Below are 16,078 nucleotides of genomic sequence, written 5' to 3' on the forward strand. Positions count from 1 at the left end.
ACTTTGCTATATGCTGCAACAATTACAAGCAGGATTCCTCTGGCAGTTCCTTGTTGCAGCCTTCCTCGCTGGTGGAAGGAGGCTGGAAACTTCTTCCTCTTTGTGCCCCAGTCAGCAGTTGAACAGACCTCTATTGCCCAGTGCACCTGTTAGCTAGTAAGGTGGACCTGGGCAATAGGGCCAAGAGGTGTTACTTAGTTATACATATATAACTAAGTAGCCAATGTAGTATACATATATAACTAAGTAGCCAATGTAGCGTATTGGTGATAGTTTGTTATTGGAAAAGATGACTGATTACAAGTAACAAATTATGTGTTACACTGGTTCTGTGTAACTAATTACTTTTATATTCCTGGAAAGGAGGACTTTGGTGGTATGTCAGATGAGATGGAGGGTGTGTATGTGTGCATGTACTTTAGGTGGTGAACTTCATAATAAGTGCACTGCAGTTTTCTCTTTTGTTTCTCTAGATCACCCAGCTGAAGATAGACCACAACCCTTTTGCTAAAGGGTTCCGGGACAATTTTGATTCGTAAGTCTTCCACTTGTCTATAGTTAAATTTTACCAGCAGTTAAATAGCCTCAGGCCACAAGGTAGGATGGTTGGCAGTTTTGTATTTTAAAGTCTTCATCATTACTGTGCAATCCGCATAAAAGTGCAGGAAGACATCAACAGGCTGCTTTTAAAGCCTTGGAGACAATTCACTGCAATCATTAATTTAGAGATCACATCAAACCATGGTGGTCAAAACAGTATCTATGGTTAACTGTGATTTAGCATGTTTTCTTAATTCCCAACCATGACTTACAATTGACAGAAAACAAAATCTGTTTGTTTATAGTATTTATATATTACATTCTAGCCCACGAGGTTCCAGTGAATGTTGTTGCATAAACTAATAGTTTATGTTAATTGTGTCCCTAGGTGTGCTAGTTAATGACTTTCCAAACCATTGGTTTGTGCTAATTGTGGTTTGTCCTCAATTCATAGTTTCAAACCATGGTTTGCAGTGGTTCACTAACAAACTAGAAACATGAAAGTGACTGTTTGAAATTATTTTGTGCACAAATTCCTGTCTACCATTTGCTCTGGCCATCCTGTTTCACACCCCACTCTCTCTTTTCACTTCCTGTCTTCCTTCCAGGATGTACACCACTGCTGAAGGAGACCGCACAACACCATCTCCACCCAGTGTTGCCAACTGCCAGCAGCTCCTTGCAGGCAGCCGTTTCCAGCCCTTCTTGCACGATCAATACATGCTCCCTCAGAGCCGCTTCTACAACAGGGAGCGTGCCCCACTCCCCCTGCCACCCAAGGATAGCCACCACTGGTATTTTGCTTCACAACAGCCACCAGCTTCCCCTCTGGAATACAGCACCTATGAGGGTGACTTCAGAGGGAACAAATTTATGCCCTATGGGGTGAAGCCCTTTGCTCTGCAGGCTGCTCCACACCCCTCCTTGCCGTACTACCAGGAGCACCCCTTTGGTCCTTCAGCCACTTGGAGTTCCCCACCTCAATATCACCACCCCAAACCCACCCCGGGTGCCTTAAGCTGGTTTCGGCCCATGAGGGACTTGCAGGTGATGGGCCCTGGTGATGAGAAGGGAAAGGACAATGAAGGCTGGGCTGAGCTGGGCTCAGTAAAGTCAGCAGATTCCTCAGACTCTGGGTTGTATGAAGCTGAGTGCAAACGGCGCCGGGTATCTCCTTATGTCTCCAGTGCTGAGAGCTCTCCACCTATCCGCAATGGAGAGCTCTATGACAAAGAAGGTGGTGACGCTGGTTACTATGGCTTCTATGGCAACTGAAGAGGAACAGCAACTTTCAAGAGAAAAGGTGGTGCTTGGAAACCTTACCTTTTCAGACTACAGCTCACAAAATCCTTCAGGCCACACTGGCTGAGGGATTCTGGGAGGTGTAGTCCAAAATGCAACTCAAGCTCTGGGGAAGGGGATAGAGTTCTGAACATCCAACTCTCTGGCACTCATATCAGGGGTACCTCACATAAAAGGGACCCCTTGTTTGGGGGAAAGGTATGGTTCTTCATGAACATTGCTGGGAGTATTGCTAGGGCATAGAGTAAAATTTGTTCTAGTCAGGTGTCTCCTTTATTAAGTAACTTCTAGTGTTAAGCACTGATTCACATTGATCTTTGTGAACAGAGGATATAACAGGGCCACATGAATTGTGTGCCCAGTGACAGGGTCTTGAAGGGCTTTCCCCCTCTCTTTCTTGTGGAAAACAGGAAGCACACACATGCACATGTCAATAGTGGTATACAAATGGAACTAACCTGCAGGTTTATATTCACATCTCTATCCCTGTCTTTGTTTAATTTGGGGGATGTGTTGTTGCTACATACCTAATTTAATTCCTGATAGATTCATTGCTTCGCAAAAATCTACAATTGAAATTCAACCTGGAATTATCTCTTACACACAAAAACACAAACTCCCAATTGAATTTTAATACCATATTGCTAAGTGTCAGCTTGTTGATCTTAGTCATCTGAATTCATGTAAAGCCAGCTATCCCTAGAATAGGGATTACTTTCTGCATTAGGAAAAGCAGGCCAGAGCTTGGAGAAGTTACTTTTTGACTGCAGCTGCTAGAAACTTCCATCCATCTTGGCCAGTTGTAATCCAAAGAAATCACTTTTTCAAGCTCTGCAACAGGCATAAGGTCTGTCTTTCTGCAGTGTATCACTTTGACTGGAATATGCATTCTAGTGTACATTTCATTGTACATCCCTCCCAATCATTTCCTTGCACACCTAGGTATACATGAGCTCCTTCTTTATGTACAACTAAATGCAGATTAGGACAATCCAGTTTACACTTTTATCCTCATCCCTGTCTTTTTTTAAAAAAGGTACATGTTTGGACTTATTGTGCATTTGGGTGGGAACATTTTAGATTTATCACAAGCAATTTGATATTAAGAAAATTTGCTTGAGAATAATATTCTGAAATACATTTCAGTTTGAAGAGCTTTTTTTAAAATTGAGATTATTATTGTCCAAGACAGATAGGTATAAGGAACCTCAGGTGTAAATAATGGTGCGATTTCAAATGAGTCCAGAATGCACATCAGAGGTACACAGATGGTCTCTCCATGCTGCAGTGGTTTCAATTAGACAGCTACTTAAGATGAGTTGACTACCTATGCATTGCCATAAAAGAGGCTATACAACTCCAAAAAATGAAAAAAGACAAAAGCATAAATCAGATTTGCATAAAATTACATATGTTGGTGGGCAACCCCTTGGTTAGTTCCAACTAAATTAGACTCATTCAGTCCTTTGTTGAATGGTTAGTCAACATGTTGGTAAGTTCCATTGATTCAATGGGTATACTCTAGTAAAGACTGACAACAAGATTGTCGTCTGTATGCAAGTTTGGATATAACTGCTGCTTCTGGCAATTTTTGTGGTTCCATAGTGTCCTTCCTACTGCGCCTAATGTTGAGGTGGAATCTCTTTTCCTGTAGCTTGCATCCATTGCTCTTAGTCTCTGGAGCAGCAGAAAACAAGTATTTAGACAAGCAGCTGCATTAGGACCCTGGAGGAACCCCAGCTGCCCATCTCAATGCCCTCTGCAGTCATCATTTCCCACCACGTTGGAAACCCTTTGGTTGGGACTCTGCCAGGCTTAGAGATTGGATTTTGAAGGGTAACATTGGCAGAATTTGCTATGAGGACAGAGCTCTGTCATTGCTATATACAAGATTTTGGCCATCCTTTCTAAAGCCCTACCTAATAAATCTGCTCTGTGAATAATGGGGGTAATAAACATTGGTTTAAATCCAATTGTTAATCCCAATTAACAGTGAGGCAGTGAGGTTGTGAACCCAGTTTGGGTTTTAGTCCAAACTCCAAAGGCGTTATGCAATGTGCTGAATGCTATCCCTGAAGTAGGTTCAGTACCTTGGATAGCTCCTTGAATATCTGGACTCAGGCCTTGAGTAAATTCACAGCCCTGCTACAATGGAAGCCACCAGCTGAGGATGAATTGGTCAAGAACTTGCTAAGTTCACACTTGTGTAAATTCCTACTCATTCAAGGGCTCTGCTCTACTTCGAAGTAATGACTGGATTTAAGCTACAGTGTGTGTTTTTACATTTCATACTCTTTTTTTAGCACGCTCTCCCTCTCCCCGCAAAAGTACAAAAGTTTTATACATCAGCCTCTTCTCGTACAACCCACCCACCCAGAACAATTTTGGAAATATATATATAAATATATAAATGCCCAAATCCTGGAAAGACTTGATAGTCATTTGGTGAAGTAAATTTATTGATGCTAGACAATCAAAAGAGATTTTCTCTCTTAAGTGCTCTGCAGGTCAGCCTCTTGGGGGGGCGGGGGGCAGTTTCAGGCTCAGCTCTCTGTTTACACTTTTAAAACAAAAATGATGTAGATGTAAAAGGCACAAATGGTTTTTGTGGTGTTTTGAGGTTCTTTTTTTAATTTTATTTTTCAAAGCAAAAAAAATCTTGATGATTGCAAATATTTATTGAAAGCTGTGTACAGGCACCCTGTTTTCGTTTTGGCTGAAGAATTTCTTTAAATAAACTGTAAAGCTGTTAAGTGTGTGGGTGTGTTGCTAGATGAAATTTTGTGCACAGGTATCAGTGTTTAATGTGTGTGGCTGATTTCCTATGCCAGAGGTAGGGAAGTTTTGCCCTTCCAGATGTTTTGGATTTGAATTCCAAATAGTCCCAGGCACCACACCAAATCATCATCATCACCATCATCCCAGGCACCACGCTAAATGAACAGTTGTACAAAAATGTGGAGGGTGAGAATTTCCCCACTCTTGATATATGCACTCTATAGTCAGGCAGGGGCCTAAATACCATAAAGGCACCAGATTCCATCTGATCTTGGAAGCTAAGAAAGATCAGTCCTGGTTAGTACTTGGATAGGAGGCCACTAATGAATACCGGGTGCTGGAGGCTATATCTCAGAGGAAGGGACTGGAAAAATCACCTCTTGACTCTTCCTTGCCTAAGAAAACCCCATGAAAAATTCATGGAGTAACCATGAGACAACAGGTGACTTGAAGGCACATACACACACACTGTCGGGCAGAGGGCGGACTGCTTCAGGCCATAGATGCTGGGGAGTTGTGACAGCATTAGTAGACATTAGTGTCACATTTGTATCTCTGTATCCCTTAGCAAGCCTCTTGACCTCAGATGCAACATCCCACTGTTCAGCTTCTAGTCTGGTGAAGTAGTATGGAAAGAGTTGGGAGGTGGAGGACATCTCTGCAGCAGAAAGTAAAATGTTTGGGGCCTGCCTTCCCCTACATGGCTTTGTGAAAATTTCTGTCACACCAGCAGTTCTGTTAGAGCATATAGGTAGTAGCATGTGGTCTGCTAGGTTTTTGTCAATGTTGCTACTTGAGGCTATTTTTCTGGCAGAGTCAGAGGGAAAGTTGGGCCTGCCAAGTGTTGCCTAGGCAGGCGAGATGTAGTCCGACAACATTAAACGGGCCACAAAGACAAACCAGCTGCTAGACTGAGGATTCCTTAGCTATGGAGAACCCTTTCAAAGCTTTAAATAGCATCCAGGTGTGGACTTGGTCTCTCACCTTTGGAGCATTGCTAGTACAGTGGTACCTCCACCTTCACTGGGGGACACAGGACCCCTGTGAAAGTGTGTGTGTGTGTGGGGGGGGGAGAGAACAAATTAAAAAACCTTTTTTTACCCAAGAGAATACCTCTCTAGAAATCTCTAGGTCCTTTATGGTCAACGTCAACCAGAAGGTGACTGTAGAATTGTGCTGAAGGAGCCACAAATGCCCAGAGAAGTATTTTTTTTAGGAATCTCTAGGTTCTCCAGCATGATTCTATGGTCAGCTTCCAGCAGATTTGTACTAGAGGACCTAGAGAGAACATAGTAATAAAATCTGTGAATAATAAAGTCCCCAAAAGTCAGTTACAAATGTGGAGAGCCGACCGTAAATTGAAAGACAAATAGTGTAATGACTACAGGGCCTTTCACACTTCCCAACTGTAGTACTATGATTCCACTCTAATGGCCATGGCAGCATCCTATAAAATTCTGGGATATGGAATCTGGTGAGGCACTTGAGCTCTCTGGTTGAGAATTTTAAATGCCCCTCCCCAAACTGCCAATCCCAGGAGTCCATAGGACATTGCCATGACAGTTGAAGTGGAATCGTAGTGATTTAATTGTGAAGCATGAGAGAGCCCCAAGTCCAGAGACTTTTTCTAATCCTCCTTATCTGGGCTCAACCTGTGATGGCCTTTAGCTCAAATGAAGTCAGGTAGGGCTGTCTCAGCAACTGGGCCCTTTGCTGGACTAGTTGGAAAGGGCAAGCAACATGTTCATCCAGAGCCCATTGGATTACAACATTAATTAGTAAATTCCGTAGGATGTTTCTATGGCAGTTAAAATGGAATCATACTGCTGTAGCTGTGTAACGTAGAAAGACCCTTAGAGGCAATCACACATCAGGAAAAACTGGGTTCAAATGTGTCATGAAATTCAATGAATGGCACAAACAAGCTATTATTCAGCATACCCCCATTTGCACACACACTATTGTCTTTGTTGTTGTGTGCCTCCAAGTCATTTTTTACTTATGGTGCCCCTAAGATGAATGTATCAGTTTTCTTGGCAAGTTTCTTCTAAAGATGTTTGCCATTGCCACCCTATGAGGCTGTATGAGTTGCAGTGGATGTTTATGCTTGAACGGGGAATTGAACCCTGATCTGCAGATTCATAGTCCAACACTCAAACCACTATGCCAAGCTGGCTCTACTATACAGAGCTAAAATACTGACCTTTACCACTGAATTGTGCTAAGAATGCTAAAGATTATGCACTAGTCTTCCAAAAATCATTCCAATTTTCTGTACTGAAGGCACCACACAGCCCAGTCTACAGAGTGCCACCTCAAATGGATTCTCCAGAAGAATCCAGAGCTCTTTGCTTCAGTACCTCTAGAACTCTAGAAAAGGCTAATGGCTTGGTTGGTTGCCTCAGAACATAGAATCAAGAGCCATCCAGTAAGAAGAGGTCACCAGATGTTAAGAGCAGGGCCGTTACAGTCAATGGAAAGCTAGGGAATAGTTGTTAATGCAGCCAGTAACTTCCACCAGCCTTAGCAAGCATAGAGGATAGTGAGGTAATAGTGAGATGCAACTGAAATGCAGCATCTAGGGGTGCCACACATTGCATTCGTGTTTCAAGGGAATAGGACTTGCAGTGCTTTCTCCACAACGGGCAAGTCAGCATCTTCGGGTTGCTTTTTCCATTGACTTCAAATTACATCCTGATGGGTCTTGTGGCAGTTTACCCCTCTGGTGGGCTGTAGTAGGAAGCAAAGATACCTAGTCAGAAATTCTCTGCATGGATTGCCTGTGGATTATTGAAACAACACATTTTAACCACTCTGGACATGCACGAACCTAGTTTATATCTGCAAATTTCTGTCAACCTGCCTCCTCCATCATCCCCAAACATGGGCCATACCAGTTAGGGATAATTAGATTTAGAGTCCAAGTTCCATCTCTGCCTCTGAATGCTGCTGCTCCTTTGCCTTCTTGTTATTAAATTGCTCTTGGAAAAGGAAGCACAACTAAATAAATTGGTTGAAAGGGTGAATAAAATGGCTGCCAGAAGCTTGAACTTTCTGAAACCTTAATTTCTTTTTTTTATTGAACACACTGTGGATTGTTCAAGCCACAACACAAGACAGAACAGAGGCCAGTTAACGCAGACACAATAGATGATGGAACAGCGACTCAGGTCCGGACCAGCCGGGTGAGGCAAATGAGAGCAGGCCAACCTGTGTTGCAGGTGTTGCAGACAAAACACCAAAGACACCCAGCAAACAAAGTGACAGACAGACAGACAGACAGGAAGCTTTTTAGGGTGTGTTGGGCTGAATCTTCAGGAGGGGAGCAGAACAGGGGAGGCTCAGATCATGAGATTTTTTTTTTAAGTTCTCCCTTCCATGCGGTATGCTCATAATTCTTTAGTAGGTGGCTTACAAAAAGGATTTGGAGCTGAAACCCACAAACCAAAAATGAGTATCTCAGTCCCTAATGCAATCAATGAATCTAACAAAAAGAAATTAGTTTAGACCTCCTCCTCTACTGCTCAGTATCAGACTTAGGAGTCTCAGAATCAGCTGGAAGAGGCATATGAAGAAGTGCTTTAGTTTAACACAATCTTCAGTGAGGAAGGAAGGCAAAGTGTCTAGCATGCATTCAGTCAATGTTGTCACATCCCTTCAGATCCACATTAAATATCAGGACCAGTCAATAAACAGAAATAGCTAAATAAAATGTTTGTCCATCCCAGGGTGAAGCAGGAGTACAATAGCACTATGTTTTTATATTGTTCACTGGCAGGGAAGAAAAGCCTGCTTGAAACCCATTTTCTCCCTAAAGACCTTTGGTAAAGGGAACAAGGAAACAGGAAGGAAAGAAAAATAAGTGTATGACAAGCTAGGCTGCCCTACACCCAGAGATGAAACTTTAGGAAATGTAAGGACTGCAACATACCATGAATTTCCCCAACGGTGAGCCAAAGAAAAGCCAATATAGTAGCAAATGATCTTGGAAACATTACTTTTTTGGATTGTAATTCCCCAAACCTCTTAGCATGCACAGTCACTGAACATGTTGGCTGTGGGATCTGAGGTTTTATATGTTAAAAAAAGGTAATGTTTCCAAGCTCTGAGCAAAGGATATACATTTCCCTAACACTGGTAAGCTTAAGACAGGTGTGCAAGATGAAAGAACATGGACAGTGGTCTTGGGAACTCTAAACAATGCATGTTTTATATTTGTGCCTGGATGCTGTAGAACTGTAAAAAGATTTTACAGAGCACTTTCTAGTCACTTCTGTATTTGCAGCTTGGGGAGGCATGGAATTGTAGCTGAAACAACAGAATAAACACACATAAATTGGGAACGTAAGTGTAAACATAGCTTTTCTTTCAGGAGTGGGGAATTGCCCTGCTGAAGTTTTGGACAACTCCCCAAATTCCTTATTACTGGCCATGCTAGCTGAGGCTTCTCGGAATTGTAGTCCAAAACATCTGTAAGGGCAAGGACATCCCAACAAACCCTAGATGAACCCTGACACCTTGCAATCCACTAAGCCAAACTATGCCCATGTTTTGTGACCCATTGGGATTCAACACACCAGTGATTGTCAAGCATCTTGCAGCCTAGAAAAGATGGCTGGTGAGCTGTCTGTAGTGAATCACAACATGAGTTGGCCTGTTCTAGATACAGCCAGAAATTACTTGCTGTTCCTATTCTTCCTTCAAAACTCTATATTCCTCTTGGCATAGCTGAGGGGAAAAAATACATAGAGATGACTAGCCCATTTTGCTGACAAAGGGCACATACACCCACAAAGAAATTCTTCCTCCTCCTAACAGATGATTGCATTATATTTAATTCATGACCACAAATTCCTTCCCTCTGCTCCACCTCCTCTCTCTCCCATCTACCTTTAACACAATCACAATCAAAACAGGTCTTCATTTAACAGACTCTGACTGATGTTGAGATACAATAAGCTCTCGGAGAGAATTCCACTTTCCTACAAAGCATTGTGGAAAATGCCAATGGTTCTCTTCCCGCCTTATTTATAATTATTGCTGAAGGAAAAGTGGTGTAGAGGGGAGGCATATATCCCTGTCAAAAGAGGAGAGTAGGACCAGAGACAAGATGGATGGGTGGGTGGGAACACAGTACTGTTTCAGTGTCACTTGCCCTCATACCAGGCCAGGTGTATGAGCCTTAAAATACTCTGCTTGAAGAAAATCCTAGCTTTGCCAAGATGGAAGTATCATGCAGGGATCAATTATTGGCCATCCCTGGAATGTATTGAATTTCAGGTGCTAACAGCTGCCTCAGGAGGAGATAAAAGTCTCCTCAGAGTGCTTCCATAATTCAATGTATGATCGGCTCCCACAGAGAGAATTTCTAGCCAAGGTCTGGCTTTACTTCATACCAAGAATCTGAGGGAGACTTTAAGGAGAGTTCAACTCTTTTGCAAGGAAAGTGGTACCAAAAGAACAAAACAACAAGGGTGCAGGGGAGGGACAGACAAGTAGCCACCATAGAAGGGCACTGCAAGGCAGTTAAAAAGAGCCAAAATGTCCAGACTGTTCTGTGGAAACAACCACCCCAGTGCTCCACAGTTGTTCTTTGCTCAAGTGTGTGTTTGCTGCTGTCATGTTTGCAAAAAAGCAGGGTTTGAAAGTCAGTAGAGCTTTTCTCCCCATTTTCAAGTTACTTCAGGTCCTTCAGTTTCACTTCCCTCATCTTTTCTGTCCTGGTCTCTTCTGATCCAAGTGATGCTAAAGTGCTTCCTGAAAGTATCTGTGGGACAATCCAAGGTGCCACCAGAAATCTGCCCAACCAGCAGGCAGCAGTGCGAGAATGAGAGATGGACGGTGGACGCCTTTCTCAAGCATGTGGGCATGTGAGAGGGTTGCTTTGGAAGTGCATGGCGTAAACACCTACAAGACTGTCTCCTTTCCCCACCCCACCCCTCTGCCACTTTATGAGGTGCTGGTATTCCAGGATGGCATGCCTCTATCATCTTGTGCTTAGTTGTCGGGGGGGGGGGGGCTTCATTGTCCACTCCCCCCACACTTTGGGAGATGGCAGAAAGGCACGACTGCTCCTGCAGATGCTAGCAGCTACCATAAGACAGCACTGTCCATGTTACTGAAGCCAGGCTCTGCCCTCAGCTTCCAGTAGGTGCTGTTGCTTAGCCAGGATTCCTTGCCATTGGCATCCATTTGCCGCCTGCAAGGAAGAAGAAAGGAGAAAACATTATCCACCAAGGCAACAGCTGGGCAAGTGGAACATCTGGAGCCACTATAGCATGTGCGGTCATTCCACTGCTATCTGTGCCCCAAGCCTCCCTTTCTCCAAACCCCACTTCTCTAAGGTCCCCTCTTTGACAGCCATCTACCCTTTCTTGGTGCTCTCTGCATGCCTTCCATTGTCCCACTGGACAAAGAGAATGCCATGAATTATTATCAGGTTTGATAGCCATACAAGTTTGCATTTTATGGTAAAGGTGGTGCTTTAGGTAAGTACTTTAGAATAAATAAGGCAAAGGTCTGAGAAATTGTAGTGGAATGTTGGAATGTGCTGGATGCTGAAAAATGTGGTTCTCCAGCTGTTGGACTTCAAGCTCCCATGATCCCTCACCACTGGGTATGCTGCTAGGGCTAAAAGCAGGCTGCCATCTAAGAACATTATCAGTCCAACATAACCCACCAAAGACTGCCAGAGCTCTTTCTCTCCCCCTCTATCAACCATACCAAAATATGTATATCTATATCAACTGAGGACAGCATTTCCTGAATATAACTAAATAGGGGTCTAGTCCCTAAAGGTTTGTGGCACAATACAACTGTCAGCCTTTGAAGGCAGAACAAGACATTCTGCTGTTTTGTTTTTGCAACAGATTAACACAGCTGCCACTCTGATGTCCAAGGCCAAGTTCGTAACACTCACAAGAAGAAGGTGTAAGCATAAATGACCTCAAAGTTGCCAGACCCACCTCTGCATCACCAAATAGGCCCAGATAATAAACGGAACATTTTCACAGCAATTACATGAAGGCATAATATTTCTATTTTATTTATGTTCCCCTGCTTCCTCCAAGGAGCGTAAGGTTTGTGCATGTGTGTGACCCTCTTCTATCCTCATAACAAAGTGAGATAACAACTGGCCCAAAGTCACTCACTGAGATTCAGTACTGAAGGATGGTTTGAACCCAACTCTCTCAAGTTCTAGGCTAACATATTCTCTCCTTGGAGAAACGCTAACAGAGAGCTGGGGAGGGTAACATAAGTGGGACATGTGTGTGTGGCCCAGCAAAGAGGAACAGAAAGGAAATACCTGAAGAAGCGTGCCTGATGAAGAATGTTATTATCCTCCATCACCCGGCGCCGGTCTCTCTGCAGCTGTTCAATCCGTCGCTTCTGGGACTCTGCGGCCTGCACATTTCCCTCTTCTAAGTACCTGGAGATAGCGGAGGTGGGAGAGTTTTCAATTCACATTAAAAGCGAATTCACATAAACTGCATATTTATTGGGCTTTGAAGACAATCAGGACATGAATGAGAAAAGTGTCCTCTGCTCTGGACTGTGCCTCTTATGTTTGCTCACTTTTATTTTCCTCATTAACCTGTTTTATAACTGCAGATGGTCAGACTGCAACATGCTTTGAGTACCTTACTGACAGAAAGGCAGGAATTAAAACAAATAAAATCCATGCTTCAATGTTCTTACCGTTGGTCAGGTCTCAACCGTGTGTCTGTGGAAGGCAGGAGGCGCTTAAGTTCTGGTGTTAACTCATTGAGTTCCAAGGCAAACTGAGTGAAACCATAGTTCTTCTCATAATCCCGAGGCATGGGATCTGGAAGGGGATGCAAGCAAAGAAACATGTCAGAACAATTCAAAGACATAGCCATGTTAGTCTGGAAAATCAGTATGCAAAGGGATCTTGTATCACTTTGAGATTAACTCAAAGGTGCTACCTGAATTTACATGTCTTCAGTTTCCACCCTAAACACACTACCAGATCCACAGTCTACACCCAAACCCTCTGATAAAATCACATCTTCTCAGATCCACAAGGCAGGGATGCTAAACTCATGGAATTACAACAATCATTCCTCAAGAGACAATACCCACCACATGAAGCAAAATAAATAAATAAACAAATAAACAAGGCAAGACTTGTACCCAGGACTAATCTATTACAGAACAGACTGAGGGCAGAAAATAATAGAACCCCATGAGGGCAACAACTGAGACCACTCAGATGTATCATCAATGAACTATAACCTATGTTGTTGTTGTTGTTGTTGTTATTATTATTATTATTATTATTATTATTAACTTTTATTTATAAAGCACTGTAAATTTACACAGTGCTGTACATACAATCTTTTTAATTGCCCTATGCTGGACAATAATGCTGCTGTCTTAAGGACTCTTGGTTGCAGGCCTTTACTCACCTACAGGCAGCCTCCCAAACAGTTACTTATCTACAGACAGGAACACAACATATATGTGGACATGGGTACAAGACTTTGCCACAAATCCAGATGCCAACTCTGCCTACATATCTATTCAGGAAATGACCTGACCTAATGACATCACCCACAATATGAGAGGGACTTTCACTTGCTCATAATTCTTCCAGTTAGTCACAAAGATGCTGCAGTATCCCTTTGAATACTGATGTCAGAGCAATGTATTACTTTCCCCTTGAGAATACAACACTGGAGAAGAAAGGTTGGCGTCATTTCTATCCCAATCCCTCAAAGTCCTCCTAAGAAATGTGTGTCAAGTTGGCTTCTCATCATTTAAATAGGACTGAGATAAGGGTGGGAACTGGAACAATGGTTGCTGATGTTACAGAGGCCTGCCAAAAGAAGGGATGGTAATCACTGAACAGCATCCTTGGCACATTTCAGCCTCCACTTAAACTCCTTCCAGGGAAGGAGAGCCTATTATGCAGTCTTGCCCATCAGGGCCTCGCCCAACAAAAAACCTTCCAGTTTCCAAACATTTAGAAGCAAAAGGAAAATGAACAAGTGCTTCCAGGCTTCAACAACAGCTAGGAACCTGAACTTTGGTTTTAAATTACAGAGAATATACAATCCCTATCAGAATACAAGGTTTCAAATTTTCACATTTATTGTTGCTCCAGAATTGGGTGTATACACTGTTTTTCAAAATTTCACATTCACTGTTGCTTCAGAACTGGATGTATACACTGCTTTTTAAGGCCAAAAGAGGGGAGGGGGGAGGACAACTGTTTGTCAGATTTTACTATTTTCTTTATCCAAAGATCAGAGCCATAGAAATGTTCAAACAGATTCAACCACTGTAGCTGCGCTTTCCCCTCTTCCCACTTCCTCAGTGCGGTTGGTTACTTACTGGACCTCCAGATGCACTTGCCAACGGGAGCCACACCACGGTACAATCCATCATGCCACTTCCCAAAGAGCCGGTGGATAACCTTGCCACTGTGGCTGAGAATGGCGCCCTGCACCTCATTGACTCCAGAACCCCAGTACCGTGCCTGCCAGAGAGGGGAGGGGGGTTAGGCCAGGGAGAATGACTCCATATACTCAAGCTGGAATTGGGTAGAGGATGAACGAAGGGAGAGAAATTGAGGACTGGGGGACAGGGAGAAATATGGAAGTAAAAGGGAGGGAATCAATGTGTGGCATTCACATATAACTACGGTTGCCAGGTGTCCTTTATTTTGAAATGTCTCTTATTTGAGGGTCAGAAAGCTTTGTCCTTTGCAGAACTGGTAGCTATTTTAAAGGGATATCCCTTACTTCAGGGTTGGAAAGCTTTTCCTTTACATATAGGCAGAATACGATACCAAAAATAGATAAATAAATAAATCCCATATTTTGAGTCAATCTGGAGCCCTGTGGGCATCAAACTCACAAATAATGTGTTATTAACATGTTATGCATGTGCCTGGGAAGTATTAGAGGTGAAATGTTGTTATGTGCTTTCAGGTTGACTCTGATATATGATGATGCTTTCATAGGGTTTTTTTGGCAAGATTTCATCAGAGGACATCTGCAATAGCTGTCCTTTAAGGCTGAGAAAATATTATTTGCCCAAGGTCACCCACTGGGCTTCCATGGCTGTGAGGGGATTTGAACCCTAGTGTCCTAGAGTCTTAGTTCAGCACTCAAACCACTACACCATGAAAAACACACCTTAAAAATGGCCAACTCTCCCACAATGACTTTTTAAAAAAGCAATTTTTAGGAGTAATGAGATGCTATTACTCTAAACTAATGTATTTGGACTAATGTTAAAGGAGGGAAAGTAGGATGGTGTTATGTTCTTGTCACAAAATGCAATGTGTTTCAGGTAACACAATTATTTGCGGCACACTACTTCCAAGCTTTGGATCTGACTTGTGATAAGGCAGGTGTGTATATTATCAAACTGGGGCAACAACAGAGGGTGATTTCAGAAGTGGTGGATCAGGTATGAGATAAAGGTACCACAGGGTGAGGTAAACACAGAAAAAGAGAAGCAGGGGTATGACAAGGGCATAGCCAAAGTAGGTCCAGGGTCAAATGTACCTTGCAGAAGGTGAGCTTGCAATGGTAGGTGCTGTCTCTTGTGTTCCGAATCAGCACTTCACCATAATGCTCAATCCACCGTTGGCCACTCAAGATGTTGTGGATGCAGGAAGTCACCTTGTTCCATTCATAGTGATCCCCAAACCTTATGTTGAGAGAAAGAGAGCCAAATAGGGGAGCCAAGTTTTTTGAGGAGGGAATTAGGAAGAAGAGCCCACAGAGTTGAAAGGGAATAGGTAAGAGGACTGGCAACTCACCTAGGAAGATGGACATTCACTGTACCCACAGGGATAATCTCTAAGGATTTGCCCCAGAACTTATTTTTCCACTTCATGTCTAAACAAACAAAGAAAGAAGCAAGGAGGTCACACTAGTTAGGCCAAATGGTGAAATGGGTTATTGGAAGGGTGAAGAGAATGTGAAAAGTGGCTCTAAAGTGCAGTGGCCCTCCAGATGTTACTGAACTGCAACTCTCAGCATCCTTCACTACTGTCTATGATGGCTAGAGATGGAATTGCAGTCCAATGTACTGAAGGGCACAAGTTGTCCCCCATTGCTCTACACCAAAGTTTTAACCAGACGTTATTTAAAAACAAAGAAGCAATTGCTATGACTCCGTGGGTATTGTAAAGCTGCCATTTCTGATGTAGAAAGACCATCCCCTCCAATGTAAATGTGTAGGACATTATTATAGTAGTGAAAGAAAGGCAATCAGTGCACACTCAGAAAATAACCCTTTTTATGTCCCAAGAGTTGAAAAAGCATTCTGAGATTTGACAGTGCTAATAACCTGGAATGACCTTTTTGATCCACAAAGCTAAACCCACACTCTCTTCCATAGAAGCACTTCCAGACACTTTCTCCTCCCCCCCTACCCCACTGTTGTCACCACTGCCCAGCCATGCCCTTGCTTTTACCTT

At 43.0% G+C, this 16,078-nt stretch overlaps 2 protein-coding genes across 3 annotated transcripts in view; one reads left to right on the forward strand and one right to left on the reverse strand.

Moving 5' to 3' along the window:
• Nucleotides 1-4,592, forward strand: part of TBX21 (T-box transcription factor 21) — a 66,892-nt gene extending 62,300 nt beyond the window's left edge. The window contains exons 5-6 of the mRNA XM_042473394.1: nucleotides 474-535; nucleotides 1,149-4,592. Of these exons, the coding sequence (XP_042329328.1) occupies nucleotides 474-535; nucleotides 1,149-1,815 (729 nt within the window). The 3' untranslated portion in view covers nucleotides 1,816-4,592. The remainder of the gene's footprint in view (nucleotides 1-473; nucleotides 536-1,148) is intronic.
• A 3,073-nt stretch (nucleotides 4,593-7,665) lies between these two features.
• Nucleotides 7,666-16,078, reverse strand: part of OSBPL7 (oxysterol binding protein like 7) — a 46,018-nt gene continuing 37,605 nt past the window's right edge. For both annotated transcript variants that reach the window (XM_042473392.1, XM_042473393.1), the window contains exons 18-23: nucleotides 15,416-15,494; nucleotides 15,159-15,303; nucleotides 13,978-14,122; nucleotides 12,319-12,445; nucleotides 11,927-12,049; nucleotides 7,666-10,819 (exon numbers count right to left, since the gene is read on the reverse strand). In XM_042473392.1, the coding sequence (XP_042329326.1) occupies nucleotides 10,711-10,819; nucleotides 11,927-12,049; nucleotides 12,319-12,445; nucleotides 13,978-14,122; nucleotides 15,159-15,303; nucleotides 15,416-15,494 (728 nt within the window). In that variant the 3' untranslated portion in view covers nucleotides 7,666-10,710. The remainder of the gene's footprint in view (nucleotides 10,820-11,926; nucleotides 12,050-12,318; nucleotides 12,446-13,977; nucleotides 14,123-15,158; nucleotides 15,304-15,415; nucleotides 15,495-16,078) is intronic.

Source organism: Sceloporus undulatus, chromosome 6 (genome assembly GCF_019175285.1).
Source record: "Sceloporus undulatus isolate JIND9_A2432 ecotype Alabama chromosome 6, SceUnd_v1.1, whole genome shotgun sequence".
Classification (NCBI taxonomy): Eukaryota; Metazoa; Chordata; class Lepidosauria; order Squamata; family Phrynosomatidae; genus Sceloporus; species Sceloporus undulatus.